General features: G+C 52.8%; 1 protein-coding gene across 1 annotated transcript in view; it reads right to left on the bottom strand.

The window, feature by feature from the left end:
- The window catches only part of VAC14 (VAC14 component of PIKFYVE complex), a gene marked incomplete in the record, with an annotated part of 177,992 nt that overhangs the window by 17,313 nt on the left and 142,840 nt on the right, over nucleotides 1–17,839 (bottom strand). Inside the window, 3 exon segments of the mRNA XM_034788262.1 lie at nucleotides 1,384–1,463; nucleotides 6,319–6,437; nucleotides 10,787–10,961. Of these exon segments, the coding sequence (XP_034644153.1) occupies nucleotides 1,384–1,463; nucleotides 6,319–6,437; nucleotides 10,787–10,961 (374 nt within the window).

Raw genomic sequence — 17,839 nt, 5'->3', positions numbered from 1 at the left:
ACACATCTCGAAGAACACCAGTTATTTGCTTTCCTCTGATCACACTCAGTCCCATTGATCAGTTCCTAGAGTTGTATCTTTCCTTTATTCTATTAATGCTCATTTCCTCGACAATACTTCTCAATCAGAGTCTGCATGTGGATTTTAGAGCCCTTAAAATATCGCTCTTAAACCAGAAATTTCGGTCTCTGAGCAAAATTTCCCAAAGGAGCAGGCAGACAGCAAGGAACATACATTCTGTGGAAGCTACTAAAGATAGGGCTCAAACCCACAGTACATGGTTCCAGCTGAGAGTCCATAACCACAGCACGTCTTCTTGAGCCACACATTTCCCATGACAACATACTACCTGGAAATCTTTGGGCTCTTAACCAAGCCCTAGACTTGCTGTGCGTGAACATTTCATTGTCTTTAGCTCAAGCTACTAACATGCCAACCTGGAGTCCGTTAACTTAACCCTGAATAGCTTCAATATAAATCTGCCCTCCTCCCACAAGGAGCAGTGGGTGCTGTACACTAGCCAAACTCAATCCTGTGTGGCTGAGATAAGTTTGGGGATAATCAGAGTCATAGTCTGAGCCCCGGGTGTGCACAAAACACAAACAGGTGATTTTTGTAACATGTTTTCAGGGGGGGGCTGTATCCCAGGAACCCCATGCTTAGATGACCCCAAATTTGGACCATTAACCTTACCCCACATTCCCATGAGGCACAGCAAATTTCGAGACTACCTGCATCAGCGAGCGGATTTTAGAGCACTTAGACTAGACAAACACAACAGCAGAGCTGCTACTGCACTATAATGTATCTGAAGTAGTAGTTTTTTACCCGGGAAAGCTTATGCCCAAATAAATCTGTTAGTCTTTAAGGTGCCACCGGACTCCTTGTTGTTTTCACACTATAATGTTCTCCATCTCTCCATGTATATATCTTCACATAGAGACAGGTATCAGCTTTCCCATGCCACTGCCCTGAGCAGCATCACATATACACAGACTACGTGCAGAAGCCACACACATGAATCTAAGAGGCTCATTTGGAATGGGTTCCCTCTGTTCTTTCCATCTCTTTGTTCAGTGCCAACGCTCTTAGTACTGTTAACCTACATTCGGAGCGCCCTCCCTCCCTGCTGCAGCGATCCAGCGTGTCTCTGATGGACAGTTCTACTGGAGGTCTCACACCGCTCACAGCAAAAAGTCTCATAACTTCTGCTCTATTTATTTGTGCAGCGCTGCCACTTGTGATGAAGGAGCAGGGAGGGGACATGCCCAGGGAGCCTGAGCATGCAGACAAGTACATGCACCGGGCGCTCCTTCCCCCACACATGTACACACGCTCCGCTACTAGAAAGCAAATTATGGAAGGGCTCCATATGATCCTTACACGTGAAAATTGGACACTCAATGAGCTGCACCAGCTTGTCTACCTCAGTGAGGAAATCCACTGTGACCTCCAGGTCCCCGCTGGACATGTCTGTTAAGGAAATTCCACCATAAAAGAGGAGCAGCCTTGGTCACCACTGACCACAGTTTAAGTAGCCAGCAAAGAGGCAGATACTCATGTGTAGCACATAGGGTTGTGCAGATGCAGTGCAGATTACCCCCTATTCTCTCTTCCATGTGACCAATTACTGCGTATCTGCTGGGGTTGCCCTGCACATCAGTCAGGTTTCCAGCTGTACCTCTCACACCTGCATCTGCAGATGGGAAATCACTGCCCAGCAACCAGTGTGTGCATAGAATTACCTGGCTGGGTGCACGCAAGTGCTGATCTGGAAACGTGACCGAGTCTTTTCTAAATATGGGCAGTAAAATATTACTCTGTGTGTGTGTGAGAGAGAGTGAGTGAGAGAGATTGATTATGGTTTCTGGCTTATTTTGGTTTCTGCTCTAATACCCCCAACCCCCCCCAGCTCCTACTTCAATGGAACTGCTCCGTTCACCACCTATCCACCCATACAATCAAGCTGCAAACAGCTGACTCCTACAGGAAGCTGCACAACAAGTGAGAGTGAGGGGAGGGTGCATGATTAGGCAGTGGCTCAAAGTAGGAGGTTGAAGGAGGCTGCAAGGAGGTGGCCTAGAATTCAAGGGGACCTGGAGTCAACTCTTTAAACCAAGAGTCTCTCCAAGCCTGGAGAAAGTCAGGCTGCCCTTCAAGCCAGCAGTGGGTTTATCAAATGTGGGCCACAGAGATCACTACAAGGAGCTCTCCATAAGGAAGGCGAGTGTTCACAATGCTAATGGGACAGCCTCCCCTTGCAGCCGGCACAGGGCTCTCGCGGCACCAATCCAAAGCGTTCCCATCTCCTAAGATGAACTCTAGTGCACAGCAGAGGGGATCACTTAGATCACTATCAAGCCTGTGCTTAGGGAAATGTACTTCAGGAGTTTCATGTTTTGCTGGCACATGGAAATAATCATTATGCTCAACGTAAACAGTGATGTCAATGGAACCACCGGAGAACCACAGAAAACTGGTCTGGGTCCCGCCAGCAGAGCCCTCAGCGGCTGCCTCTGCCCAGGGCTTTCTAAACAAGGAAGCATTTTTGAGGCTCTGGATGAGCCGGCCAAATAAACCAAGGAACCAAGTGAACACACACTCAGCTTAACTAGCAACAGGGGCCGAGGCGAGCCGAGAATCTCACAGGAAGGGCGACAGCTGGATCACACTTGTGCTGAAAACTAAACTAAAGCAGCAGACAGAGCATGAGCCCACAGGCCCCATGTCTGCTGCAGGATGGCCAGGATTAACCCTGGTTCAGATCCAACCGGGCCAACGCTCGTTTTCCGTCCGCATGGAGGGAGACAACCCCTCCCCCATGTTGTAACACAAATGGGCCGACCCCCAAGCTGCCACAGGGCGTTTCTAAGGACAGACATGTCGGGGTCTCCACTGCTGAGTGTGAAAACTCTGGGCAGTGACTCTATACAACCCCTGGCAATAGGTGCTACTGTAACATGAATAGCATTGCAAGCATCAGCACTAGGAACGCAGCGCAGGAGCCACCAGCCAGCTGTCATAGCAGCAGCTGGGGGGGCACATGGATCCCAGGGTGCATCTGGGATCAGGAGCAGGGGAGAGGAAGGTCAGTGACAGCAGCCAGCTGGCACAATGCCATCAGCTGCTCTGTGTGGGGCTGGGACTGGAGACTCCTGCCTTCGCCTTCACCCTGCCCAGGCGGCCGCGGGGCTGAGCTTTGTACCCGTTAGAGGGGAACGGCCCCACTGCTCGGTGGGGCTTTAAGGACAGCAGGGTGACCCCTCCGAGAGCTGCAGAAACGGACCCGATGGAGTGGGCGCCTGCCAGTGTAAATGATACAGGAGGAGGGGACCCTTCTCTTCCCCAGCCACTGCGCTCCCTGATGGGCCGTAACTCAGCCCTGTGGCGCTTTCCTCTCTCTGCACCCACAAAAACGAACCAGAGGGAGAAAATATCCAGCCCCAGCCCAGGAAACGCTTCCAGGGCCGTTACTCTCGCTCCCGCAGCAAGGGAAGTCTCCTGTGTAATGAGGGGAGGGTCGAGCTGCTGGGGGGCCGACCGGCGCAGCGAGGCTAAGGCAGGCTCCTTGCCCTGGCTCTGCACAGCTCCCCGAAGCGGCTGCCGGGGCACTCAAGGAAGCTCTGCATGCTGCCCCCTCCCCCAGCACCGGCTTCGCAGCTCCTGTAGGCTGGGAACTGCGGCCAATGGGGCCTGCGGGCAGTGGGAACTGCGCAGAGCCGCCTGACTGCGCCTCCGCCTAGGGGCCGGACAGGCAGGCTGCTGCCAGGAGCAATGCTGAGCCAGGGCAGGGAGCCTGCCTTAGCCCCGCTGCGCCGCCGACCGGGAGCCGCCTGAGGTAAGTGCCGCCCGTCTGGAGCCTGCACCCCGAACCTCCTGCCCCAGGTCGGAACCCCTTTGCGCACCCCAACTCCCTCCCAGACCCCGCACCCCAACCCCCAGCCCTGAGCCCCCTCCTGCACCCTAACTCCCTCCCAGACCCCGCACCCCAACCCCCAGCCCTGAGCCCCCTCCTGCACCCTAACTCCCTCCCAGACCCCGCACCCCAACCCCCAGCCCTGAGCCCCCTCCTGCACCCTAACTCCCTCCCAGACCCTGCACCCCAACCCCCAGCCCTGAGCCCCCTCCTGCACCCTAACTCCCTCCCAGACCCCGCACCCCAACCCCCAGCCCTAACTCCCTCCCAGACCCCACACCCCAACCCTCTCCTGCACCCTAACTCCCTCCCAGACCCTGCACCCCAACCCCCAGCCCTGAGCCCCCTCCTGCACCCTAACTCCCTTCCAGACCCCACACCCCAACCCCCAGCCCTGAGCCCCCTCCTGCACCCTAACTCCCTCCCAGACCCCACACCCCAACCCCCAGCCCTAACTCCCTCCCAGACCCTGCACCCCAACCCCTGCCCAGTGAAAGTGAGTGAAGGGGGGGAGAGCGAGCCTGGAGGGAGGGGGCTGGAGAGAGTGGGGGGCGGGGTCTCAGAGAAGGGGTGTTTGGTTTTGTGCAATTAGGAAGTTGTCAGCCCTACATTCCCTCTCTCTGCAGGGTCTGAGCGTTGTGCTCCCAGCTCCTGCTGTCTGAAGGAGCTTGGGCTTGTGCTTTCTGCTGCATTTAGAGCAGCAAGGGAAGTAGTGTGTGCTGCCTGCCCCTCAGAGCGGGCGCTCACTCCTCTGGATGATCCTAGACCCGCAACTCCATTCGCTGTCCCACGTGAGCAGAAAGGTTAGGGTCCCTGGGAAATGTGGAAGGCTGGCTTCCTGTTCACGGGTGAGGTTACGGGAGCACCATAGCCACTGGCCCAGAAGCAACGTCTTTGCTGCAGTCTGTCGCCAGTCAGGTCATTCACTCCACTGTGGAGAAGGAAGGAAAACGCAGTTTCTAACCACATCATATAACTCTCCGCTTAAAACCATTATGGAGCAGGGCAAGAATGCTGCTCCGAGGAGCTCCCAGCTCATCTGTGGGGAGGGGAAAATAATGGCAGCCAGAAGAGGTGAAAGGGTGGATGAAAGGAGATGCTCAAGTGTAAGCACGTGTGAACAACTCCCACGAGCCGCATCCTTCGCAGCAACCTGTCCTGGCAAACAGGGGAGCTCCCTGGCTGGATGCATCTAGGCAAAGCGCTGACGTGCTGCTGACCCAACCCTGATTACCACCTTCTTAGGGGCTGTTCTGGAAGCACATCCTGTTTCCTGGGGAGAGCCAGGCAAAGGCTGCTGCAACGGCAGCCTGATGGATGAAGGAGAGAGTGGCTGTAGTTGTGATGTGCGCACATCACGCCCAGGAGACGACTTGTCAGGAAACTGGCCATCTCAAAGAGATTCTGAAAGATGCAGGTCCAGTGGCCCTGAAGGCCTCTTCTTCAGCCAATGCCCAGGCAACAGGGCAAGCTTGCTCCATGCCGCCTCCCACCAACAAGCCCCAGCCCTGACCCACAGATCTGAGTGGGTCCCCCGTTAAGGATGGGCAGAATAGGACGCCCCACGCCCTCCATGTTCTCCCTCCCCATCTCCACAGAAGCAGCATGATCGAGGAAAGAAACTGTCCAAATGAGCACCTCAGCCTCCCCAAACGTCTTCAGGCCTAACAAACACAGCACAAAAACACGCGCACAAGGTATCCGAAGAAGTCTGTGGCGGACCAAGAACTTGAACTCAGAACACCAAAGTCCCAGGCTGGTCCCTTAGCCACAGGCCCATCCTTCCTCCCCAAAGGGGAGGGGCTGGGGTGTTGGGTCACTGCTTTCTCTGTGCTCTGTGAAACAGAGAACTGGTTTCACAAGCCGGGCCCAGCAGGAAGACTGTGGAGAAAATTGTCTGCTGTCCTAGTCATGAGCACAGAGCAATTTTGACCCAATTCATCCCACAGGCTGCTCTCTCAACTTGCAGACGCCCTGGTATTTCAGCTCTGTTTGTCTGAAAAGCCCCATCAGCTGGTACCACACCAGAGGAGAGAGAGAGAGTTTCAGACTTTTTCAGAATTATTTAGGCTTCTTGCAAGAGGGGGTGTAGGCAGTGAATTCAGGTCCTTGCTGCAGTTCCCTTACACAAAGCAGCAAACAATATCCCAAGGCTCCTTCCTGGCCTAGGGGATGGCAAATGGCCTTGTTAGGGACCATCCTTAATCAGCTGTTTAACTCCACCACTGTTTGTTATGAAAACAGAGGCACGGCTGGCTGCTCAGCTCTGACCTTGTGAGCCAGGGAGAGTCAGCTTGGCAGGTCTGCTGCCCTGTTTAGGCTACAAAGTGTTACCACTGCTGCCCTCCTGCTCTCCCCCTGCCCACTCCCTCAGAGACCCCCAGCAGCACCAAAAAGGATACAACTTCTGGATGAGGTCGTAAGCATGTTTGTAGTTCTGGGTGAGGAAGCAGAGGGACACAGTCGTCACAGGGTTGTGGCACCAGGAGCGGTAGAGACAGCAGAACAGGTTACGACTCTCCTGGGGAAAAGAAAGCAAGCGGGAGTTAGACCCACGGATGGAGGGGTGGTGTCGTGTGCAGGGCCTCAGGTTCCAAACACAGAGTGCCTGCAGCCAGAAGGTCACTGCTCAGCCAGGCCAACTCAACCCTGCCTCCATCCAAATCTGGATTCTGTGGGTCTCCTGGAACAATAGTAAGGGCTAGATTTCCGGACTTCTGAACATACCAGTACACTCCTAAGTTGTGCAACAGTGCATGAAGCTGTGGTATTTATAAATGCAAATGACCATCTCCAGCTCCCTGGCTATTTGCATGTGCAATTACCATAACTGTGCACAGCTGTGGTCAATGCCGGAGAAACTCATGCACAGCTGTTCATACATTTTCATGCAAGCATTTGTGGAGCAGGCTGGAAATCTGGTCTCATAAAGCTGTTATAAGAACACAGGGTCTGCTCTGGGTGGCTGGCAGACTGTTGTGCATCGTGGCACTAGGTTGCTGCCCTCCACACCAGCACTGGCTGCATTTCAATTGTATTATATGAAAGCTCTTTGGGGTAAGGGGAGCTCTATGATTGTAAAATATCAATGCACAAGTTATCCAGTATTATCCAAAATTGGGGTGGAGTGGAAGAAATCTCCCCTGGGCTGGGATCTTCCATGCCAAGTTTCAAGCCAGCTGACTAATAAGAGGTCATGAAGGAAACCGACAGACCCTTAACTCTGGTATCATCATGTGGACGCTATTGTGCGCGGAACCGGAGAACTCTGAGGCCGGGGAGCACAGGCACAGCAAGGGGGAGACAGGAGGGGCCGACATCTCTTTGGGTGTTTCCCTCTGCAGAAATAGCCAATAGGCCTCCTTAGTAGTTAGTGGTTTGGGAAGGCTGCCTATTGCGGCTCCTTCTCTGCCCTGGCCCACGGAGGAGTCGTCTGAACCCCTTGGAGCAGCAGAGCGCACGGCGGGGGTCTGCACTATCTTGACACAGCTTGAATGACATGAAAGGCAGGAGCACAGTGGCTGCCGACAGAGCCTGCTGCGCTCCTGTGTGTGGGCGGCGAGCTGCAAGACGCACCGAAGGACTGGGGCTGAAGGCTGTCTACCAACACAGGCCTGATTACAAAGGAGAGCTCTGAACTGAGTGCCAGGGAGCCAGGACACAGGCCTCACCCCAGCCTGGCAGCGGGACAGAACAGGGGATGCCAGCCTCAGACCTAGCTCTGGAGCGGCGCTGTTTGCAGCCCTCGGCGTGGGGAGGGGTGACACCGAGGGCCCCAGAACTGATGCCCCCTGCAGGTGCTGGCTATTTACCTAGCTCTCGGAGGTGCGTTCACCTGATTGATGGCCAACAAGAAGGCATGGGAGGGCTCTGAATGGAGAGCTGCCAGGCTAGCGCCAGCCCCTTTAGACACCAAGAAAACAGGAGTGCTGAAGAAATCAGGGCAGTCTTGGGAAAACACAGGATGTGTAGAAAAGAATTCAGCTGATGATGTCAGCTTCCCAGGCAGCCAGTTCCCAGGGAGCTACAGGGCGACTGTCTCCTTTGAGAGCAACGTTACAGCTGCGTTAACGCTTCCTCCACGACGGGCAGAGGCTCAGCGCGCTCACAGGCAGGCCTTGCTATTGCTCAGACCCCACCGCCTCTGGAGCCAAGGCTGAGGCTAGGGCGCGGTCTTGGACACAGGGACAGTGCAGGATTGAGTCTCCAGCTGGCAGGGGGGAGGCTCTCCACCCTTCAGTCCCCAGAACTGCCATCCGGAGAGCTCACCCCTGCACTCTGCCTCCCAGGGCCTTCATTTCCCCAGGCAGCAGCACCTGCTTTGGGACCCAGGGAGCACCGCAAACTCCTCAGGGGTGAACAGCTGAAGCAGAGGGGCTTTGAGAAGAATGTGATGGGGTGATGCTACCACCATCACCTGTCCCCTTCCTAGCGTGTGCCTGTTTTGGGAGCTGGGAGGCAGATGTCAGCTGCTAGGGAGCACCCGTGGCTGTGGGGGACCCATGACAGAAAGGCTTGTGTGCCGTGGGATCACCTTACACAACAGTGGCTGTTCTCTTCTCAGCAGTGTGCACCAGAAACTCCCTCAGAAGTGGGGGCCGCAAAACTTGGAACTGCCTCCAAGCCTCCCCAGGCACCACCATTGACAATTGCCTCCAGCAATTAAAAACATTCACATTCCAGCTTGGCAGAGAGGGCCCTGGCACCAGTTCCCACTGGGGGATTTGTGTGCACTCAGGGAAATTTTAACACCCAGCCTAGGGAGGGAGGGGTCCCACAGCCAGGCACTGGTCTGGAGCTTGGGAGAGCTAGATTCGATTGAGCTCTGCCATTCTTCCTATGGGACCTCAGCTGGTCTCAGTGCACCTCCATTTCTCCCCACCTTTGTCATCTATTTAGATCCTAAGCACTTTGGGGCAGGTACTGCTGTGTCTGCAAAGCACCAGCACAATGGGGCCCTGATCTTGTTTCAGGCCTCTAGGAAGTACCCGAATACAGAACAGGTTGTGTGCAAGGACCACTCCTCTGGGGAGAGACGGAACATAGAGATTCCAATCACAGGAGACTGGGGAAGGCCCAAAACTGGATTTCAATGGAACTTGCAATGTTCAATCTGGATTCCTTGACATAGTAACCTGCTTCTCTCTTCCGGCGTCATGATGCAGTGTACAAAGACAGGTACACACTACCCCTAACTGCTCAGTCCCAAACTAGAGTGACTGTTTTTTTCCTGAGATATCAGCATCTTTCTTGGCAACAGTTAGTCACATTACTGAGGATTATGGCTTCCAATGGGAGAGGAAATGTGTATACGGACCCTACATAAATCAGGTCTAGTCACACACTGCTCTTGGACCCATCCTTCCTTCCAGCAATAACAAAGAACAATGGTCACATTTTGCACATAGATAGCCCCTTCCAACCAAGGACAGAAAAGCAAACAGCCTGTTAGGAACCATTAGGAAAGGGATAGATAAGAAGACAGAGAATATCATAATGCCACTATATAAAACTAGTACACCCACACCTTGAACACTGCGCGCAGTTCTGGTCGCCCCATCTAGAAAAAGATACATTACAATTGGAAAAGGTTCAGAAAAGAGCAGGAAAAATGATTAGGAGTATGGAACAGCTTCCATGTGAGGAGAGATTAAGAAGACTGGGACCATTCACCTTAGAAAACAGATGACTAAGGGTGGATACGATAGAGGTCTATAACATCATGAATGGCGTGGAGAAAGTGACTAAGAGTTATGTAAAGGGGTAATTTGTTAGTCTCTAAGGTGCCACAAGTACTCCTGTTCTTTTTGTAAAGGGGTAAATAACACAAGAACCAAAGGTCACCCAATGAAATTAATAGGCAGAAGGTTTCATACAAAACATAAGGAAGCACTTCTTCCCACAACACAGTCAACCTGTGGAACTCATTACCAAGAGAGGTTGTGAAGGCCCAAAGCATGAATGAGTTAAAAAAAGAACTAGATAAGTTAATGGACAATAGGTCCATCAGTGGCTATTAGCTAAAATGGTCAGGGATGCAGCCCCATGCTCTGGGTGTCCCTAAGCCTCCAACTGCCAGAAGCTGGGAATGGATGACAGGGGCTAGATCACTTGATTGGTCCTGCTTTGAGCAGGGGGTGGGACTAGATGACCTCTTGAGGTCCCTTCCAAACCTGATATTCTAGGATTCTATGATTGCCTGTTCTGTTCATTCCCTCTGGGGCACCTGGCATTGGCCACTGTCAGAAGACAGGATACTGGGGTAGATGGACCTTTGGTCTGACCCAGTATCGCTTCTTATGACTTCAAAGCACCGTACAACTGTTAAGCCTCAACATCTACCAGGGAAAGCTCAAGCCAAGAGTAAATCAACTGAGTCAGGAGCAGGTTAGAGGACTCCCAAGGCCACACTGTCAATGGTAAAGCGAAGAATCAGACCCAAATCCTAACCCTTGCATGATGCTCTCTTCCTCCTTGAACACTAGCCCCTGGACCGTACCCTGTGGGGAACACGAGTGTAAGGCAGACACCAGGCAAAATACTGAGCAGCTCCTTACCATCAAGTCTTAAGCTGGGGCTGCTGTTTAGGGCACCAAGAGGCAAGTATGTGAGACAGACAGGAGAAGCAAAGGGGCTCGGAGGTTATGTATTGGCCAGAGAAAAAGGCTAGGCATCTCCTTCCCCTCAGCCAAGTCCCTTAATTCATTCCAAGAGAAACCTGTCAGATGTCAGCCTATGTCCTGAGGGGACAACTCTGCCCTAGGATCGCTAGGGGCCCTGGGTACGTGACAGCCTCGGTCACGTGTACACACGGAGAGGTAAGAGGTGGGGAGAGCCTGTTTAATGAGGAAGTGTTCCTGTTCAACATACCGGGGTCTTCAGGTCCTTGAGCTGGTTTCGCAGTTGGAAGAGCTCGGAGGAAGTCAGCAGTATTGTGTTGAGAGTGTGGACCATAGTCGAGGCAAACTTGAGGTCCTCTTCCCGCAGCAGGATGTCTGCCATGGAGTGGAAGATGTTTTCAGCATTGAGAAGCAGACAAAGCTGCCTGTATGTCAAAGAGAGAAAAAGGGAGAAAGAGGGTTATTTACTCCAGTCTGTAACCATCATAGCAGATCCATACACCACACCCCTCTGGGAAGGTGCCCCTGTGTGGTGTAGGGACATCGGGGATGGAAAAGACCTAAGTGCTTCCCCCGGTGCCATGACAGCTCTGTCCCCTTCAGCCTGTTCTCCAGTGCTGAGTTCAGAATCAGCCCAGTGTTCCAACCAATGGCGTTTCCACCACTCCCTTTAGCGCACTCATTTTTGTTGCCTTTTCCTGACTCTCCTCTGTTTTGGCCATGCCCCTGTGGAGCAGAGATGCTCAGAATGGAACAGGGTATTCTAGATGCGCGGAACAGCGTTCTCTGCCCTCCCCCTCACGCAACTCAAATATCACAGGGGCTTTCCACTGCTCCCTCTGGATTGCTTCTGGCATTGTGTGACCTGGAGGGAGCATTTCCTGACAGCTGTTCAAGGTGCCTGCATGCAGACCTAAAGGTTAGTGCTCCAGCCGAGGACTAGTTCCGCTACCTTGACTCCCATGGGGCAGTGCCTCCCACCCAGCTCCCAGAACACTTCACAGAGGCAGGTAAGAACTGTCTCCATGTTACAGATAGGGAAACCGAGGCACAAACGGGTTATGAGAGTTCTGCAAGGACATCCAACAAATACGTAGCAGAGTCAAGAGTCCGATCCAGGTCTCCTGACTCCCAGACCACTCAAACACGGTGGTGTGGGGGTTACGACGGATGTGCTCCTACAAATACACTTTCTGCCACTATTGTTTCCTTTAGAACAGCCCAGCTCCGCACAGTTCTGCTGATCCAGGGTGCTTCATAAGCTGTATCACGGGGGCTCAGCTGGTCACAGCCGGAATGTTCTGCTTAGCAAACTGCAGCATTTGCCAGGTTTTTAACATTTTTCACTAGAAACCAAACCCCAGATTTTCCTCCGCGTTTGTTTGGATTTTCGGATTTTCTGTTTGGTCTGCGATGCCTCCATGTCTCCCCAGCTCTTGCGGTTCTGGATGGTTTGTTCAAGGACACCTGAAATGCTGCCCAACGCTGGCTTTGCTATTCTGTGCTAGAAGCAGCCCTGGTCCAACAGCCTTCAGCACCTTGAGAACCCGGAGAAGAACGTGATCCATTCCTTTGTCGTCACTGAGCAAAAAACAGGCTTGAAACCTTCAAGTCCCATTTTATTTTCAATGTAGAATAATCCATACAACGCGCCTTCTCCTGGAGCCCACTCAGTGACATGCAGAGACTTTCGGGGGGGGGGGGGGGGGGGAGGGGAGAGGCTTCCCCCAACGTGCATGACATTCATTAAGAATTTCTTGTCCGAGTTCATTACAATTACAGGGAGGCATTTCAGTGCAGAAAGTCCCCAGTGTCGGAGGCCCACACTAGCAGAGGTCAGCGAGTTGAGCCCGCAAAGCGATGCGTTCCCCCTTGTCCACACTAGGATCTTCCACTAACATTTCTCACTGGATCATGGGCTCAACTTGACCAGTACAGAAAATACCCGACTGTAGACACAGCCACTAGCAACCTGCTGGGCTGGAGCCTCCTGGTGCTGGGGTCTCTAACTCGACGTACTTCACTAGATCCGGCTCTCACCAGAACCCTATTCAGATAAGCTCTGGGTGGGCTTGGGCACCAAGGATACTACTTATCTATAGCATGCACCGGGGTAATGCGGGAAATGTGTCTCCTTCCTTATCCTTAGGCTGACAGGCCCCAAGGACATGGAGAGGGAGGGGAAGGACAGTCTGAGAGTGGATTCCAAAGCTACCTATAAACAACATTCCCTAGTGCACCACTGGGACTCTTCCAAGCCCTCATGCCATAACCAGGCACTGAGCACTTAACAGTGGGGTGTTCCGTGATACAGGTACTGTAGGGTTGTTTCAATTGCATTCATAAAACCCCTTTCCTTCCCCATTAAAGTAGGGGGCAAATTCCTCATAGAAGATTTAATCGGATGGAGAAAGAGTAACACATTGTCCAGCCGATTGTCTGACGGTGTTCAGCGCGCCGGCCGTCTCCGTGTTTGCATCCCAGTACCCAGGAAGTGACACTCACCATCAGGTAAACCAAACCAGAAACTGGAAATATCCCCTGGAGGCATCCGATGGACATTTATGAAGGCAAAAGCAGCAGCATGTGCGTTCCTGAAGGGGCTGGGGTGTTAGCAAGCTGCTTGACTGGCTGGGGGGTCGGGGCTGTCGGTATGCCGATGGAACACTCCCAGCACGCACCGATGAAACGTGCCAGACAGGTGCTGCTGCAGGAGCTCTGAGAAAGATCACAAGGCTAGTTCTCCTTGCCAGTGCTGGGCCTATGCTCTCCGAGCAGCAGTGGCAGCATCTGGTGACTTCTGATAGCACGTGCTGGATGCGTGGCTGAAGGTTGAGGCCTCTGGCTTAGAGAGCAATAAGCATTCTCCGTTGCATATGGCTTCAAGCTGTGATCTCATCACATCCCATAAGCTAAACAGGGTCAAACTAGGGCGGTGATTTCATGGGAAAACTCCAGGGCAATAGGAAGTGGTGCTGGTGACTCAATAGTTGGCATTCTTCTCTCCAACATCCCTGGAGAACCAGTGCCCCTGCTCGGCTGTGCTGCTGGTCTTTTGAATGAGATTTTAAACCATCTTATGGCACTTTTTGCACAAGCGAAGGCTGACAGCTCTAGTGTCTTGGCCAAACGTGCTCTGCCTAGATTCCCTTCCTGTAGTTTTGGTTAGACACCATCCTTCACTCCTTGTCCTAAGGTTGTGCAGTCATTCATCCCCTTCTGGAGAGCTGTCCCATTTCACTCTAGGGATGGCTGCACTTCTGTACTGGGCAAAGGGATTTCAGTTCGTGATGCCAGGCAACAAGTATCTCAGTATCTCTCCTGGCTGAAAGGCAACCCAGAGATACAGGATTGCTATCACTGCTCGCTAACCCTCTCCTCCTTCATTAAACGCCCAGTACACCCTATGTTGACACAAGTTACTTGATCTAGGCCATGCTTATGTGTTGCTACACTAACATGACTGTTTCAACTACAATCCTGGCTGCTGTTAGAAGTTCCCTGAATAAAAAACAGCTTCATGGTGCTGCTGCACTGCTAGCTACAGGATATAACTATGACTTGCTTTGGTCCTTCCTTGTGATGCTGCTTGTTTTAGGACAATCCATATTAGATTTGATCCGTCCCTTTTGGCCTTAAAATCTATGAAGATCCTTCATTGTAGAAAGTGACCCCTCTTGGCAGGTGAAGAACAGATTTTGCTAATTGTTTTTTAAACAAATTCTTAAAGCAGAAGGACACTGTCCACGAGTCAGACGGAGGACCTGGTAGTGCAAGACTTGGGATGAGCACACAATGAAGTCAAAGCAGCAGGGCTCTAGGGGGCAAACCTGCCTTTCTACTCTGCTCTGGAGGCTCTGAAAGGATCAGTCAAGCTTTGGATGGAGGAGACCCCGTTGAACAGAATTTGCTTGGATTTTTAAACTGCTTTTGACAAGATCCCTCACAAGAGACTATTAAAGACAATAAACAGCCAAGGGCTGAAGCGGAAGTGTCCCAAGGTGGATCAAAACACAAAGGAAACACTGTAATGAACAGCTGCTACTCAGAGTCCAGGGAGGCTAATAGCAGGAGACCGCAGGGAGCAGCATTTCATAGATTACTGATCTCGAGGAGCAAGTAGGCAGTGGGTGAGACCTATTTACAGCAGGTTTGGGAGAGCTCAGGGCTGGAGGAACCCGGAAGGGTGGAAGATGGGATACTGAAGTGTCATGCAGAGGGAGGAAGAGAAGGCTCAGTCCAGTTGGTGGGGATGGGCTCCCACATCACTAAGGCATCCTTACAAGTGCCCACCTTGCTGGCAGGATTCCAAGGGCTGAAAGCTCTCTGCAGGGAGGAGTGGAGAAACACCAGTGCGGGTGAAGTGGAGAAGTCAGCCCAGCCACACTCCATCGGCAGGGCTGTCAGCCCAGCAGCTTTCACCAGCACACAATTCCCGGCAGAATTTTGGAAAACCAGTGCCACAGCATCCTCTGCACTCTCTTAAACAGGAGAAGGAAAGCGGTGCTTTCCTGGCAACTTTCTACCCTGGGTCCTGCTACGCTCAACGTGCACAGCAGAATCCCTCTACCCACGTGGCTTTCCTATGCTAGAGGCAGGGGCTGGGACTCGGAGGCAGCAGGAGCAGCTCGAGGTGCCGCTGGTACAATTAGTGATGCAGGGCTGGCCGACAATTAGATTCTCTGTGCAGAGCTTTACGTAACCTAATCTAACATTCTTTATGGACTGTGTTCAAATGGAACGGGCAGCAATAAATAAGCCCATTTATATCAATTATTCTTGCATAACTGGCTGCAGACATGTGCTTTTGGGATTAAACACTTCCCCCCTCGGTGATCAGCACCGCAACAAACAGGCCAGGAGGCCGCTTAGGTCAGGATACGGCCCCTATGGTATACCATGGCGAGTGGCAGCCTCAAACAGGCGCTAGCGAGGTTGCTGGAAAGGAAGGGAGACCGCCCTGGGGATGAGTTGCTTGCTTATTTCAAGTCAAACCTGGTGCAGTGCAGAGGGAAACAAATCTTAGTGCCACAGCGAACTGCCAGGGAGGAACCACGGCACTGCAGGGAGCCGGAATCACCCCAGCAACCTTCGGGAGTGGGCTGGGACTGTTAACCAAACCCAGCTGTCTTGGCTCAGAGAGATGGTGAGCAGTCAAGCAGTGCACAGGACTCTAGAGTCAAGGGCAAAAATATCCTTCCTCCTGCTATCATGTTAGTCTGTATCCACAAAAACAACAAGGAGTTCGGTGGCACCTTAAAGACTAACAGATTTATTTGGGCATAAGCTTTCATGGGTTAAAAAACCCCTCATTTCTTCAGATCTTCTCTTCCTCCTGCTGTTACCCCTGACCCCACACCCCTTTCCTCTGGCTCTTCCTGCATGCAACAGCCTTGGGCAATAGTGATTTTATTTGACAGGGAATGCTGCTACCACAGAGGTCTGAGCACGGAACATCGAGTTCTAACCCCAGCTCCTCCGGCAGTTCTGTGCCCATCTCTCCCCAGCTGTGCAGCGGGACAGATCCCAGCTACACGGGATGCCAGTAAATTGCTGTGCAGAGGAGATGTATTACACCAGTACTAAGGATGAGATTTTCAGAAGCACGCAGGGCTGCCCGGCTCTGCTCCCACTGAATGGAATTTTATCACCATCTTCATTAGGAGCAGAGTTAGGCCAACACTGAAAATGTCACCAAGCACCATTCTCTTGTAAGCTACCGACTCAAAGGGGAAGGAAGTTATTCAGGTTAAAAAAATAGCCACATTAACTCGTCTGCCACAGGGACTGAGTGCCATTCCCCTGCAGTGAACAGGTAGCATTTATTCCCTCTGATGATGATGGAATATGGTACTGCCACAGTTCAGGGCAACTGGCCCTGTATTTCCCCCTCTATAGTCCAGCAAGGGCCCCCCACTTTTAGGCTCCCTGCTCCTCAGGCATCACCTCTCTTCGGCAGCGACCTGCGTCACCCCACTCCTGACCAGGATTTTTCCAGGCCGCACAGTTCCCTGCCTGCAGTGCGAATTCCCCAACAAGCTTGCCTAACCCAGCCTGCTTTTCCCTCTCCTCAGAGGTATAAAGGTAGCACCGAGCTTTTCCTACAAAGCACATTTATTCTCAAGGTGAAAGCATTACAGAGAAAACATATTAACCAATCCGAGAACCCATATGCCCACTAATAAGCTTCCCAGAGATCACTCCAGCTAGGGCTCTGGTAAGAGTCAGTCCTTCAAACCTCCCCCCCCCAGAGGTTTTCTGTGGGCACACGTTTGTAAAACCTTTGGCTCAGAACAAGCACCACCCCCGATCTGAGAGTCACCCCTTTAAACAGTTGGGGTTTTTGATCTAGGGACCTGGGAGCAGGTGAGCAGCAGGCCATGGGTTTCTTCTCAAGGCAGTTTCAAAAGGAAGGGTCGGGCGATGGGAATTTGCATTGCCCACCGCCCAGCATTTTCCAAGAAACCCACTCAACTGCCAGTTCCCTCTTGTCCTGCACACCTGTTGGTTCCTTGAAGCTCATAACCCTTCCCAGGGTTTGCACTGTCCTAGAGCCGCTACGGACGACCCCACAGTAACACAAACATTTGCATTTTTAATACAATGAGCTACTAAGACACTTAAACTTAATTCACTCAGCTTTGTCCAGAACATTGCAGGAAATGGCCATGCCTGTCACAGGCACCAGGTCACAACCAGGCGCCTAGGGCATCCAGGGGCAAAGTATGCACGGAGGCTCTTCCCCTGGCAGACAAACATCAGTGCCAAGAGCGTTCCTTCCAGGCTCTGGGCTCACGCTCCAGGCACCTCGAAAATACACAAACTTCAGCTAGCTCAGCATCCACTGAGCATCCGCCCCCCACGCCTCCTTCCAGGCACAAGGGACCACACTGGGCATCCAGCCTGTCCTGCATGAGCGCTCAAACCCACTCCCTCCCCCTGGGAAAGCCAAGGGCACAGATGGGCTCTGAGCACGTCTCAAAGGCAGAGAGACCGGGCGGATTCTCCTGAACCCATCACTTCTGCAAGTGCAGGGGAGCGTGTTTTCCAGTCTATACAACCTCCCCGGCACCAATTCCTCAAGGAGAGGTGCTGAATGGGGCAGGGGAGAACAGCCTCCAAAAGGGGCCTACAGTGTCTGACCAGGAGAGAAAGGACACCCACCCCCCTTCAGCCTTCCTGACGGTCCATCCCACCCCTCCATGAACTCCCAGCCGGCAAACCGAAGGGATCCCCTCCCCCCGGCTCCCCCTGAACTCCCAGCGGGCACGCCGAAGGGATCCCCCGCCCGGCTACCCTCCTT

This window comes from Trachemys scripta, chromosome 13, assembly GCF_013100865.1.
Source record: "Trachemys scripta elegans isolate TJP31775 chromosome 13, CAS_Tse_1.0, whole genome shotgun sequence".
NCBI lineage: Eukaryota > Metazoa > Chordata > Testudines > Emydidae > Trachemys > Trachemys scripta.
Note: the sequence above shows the minus strand (reverse complement) of the source record. Positions and strands in the feature narration are given on the sequence as shown.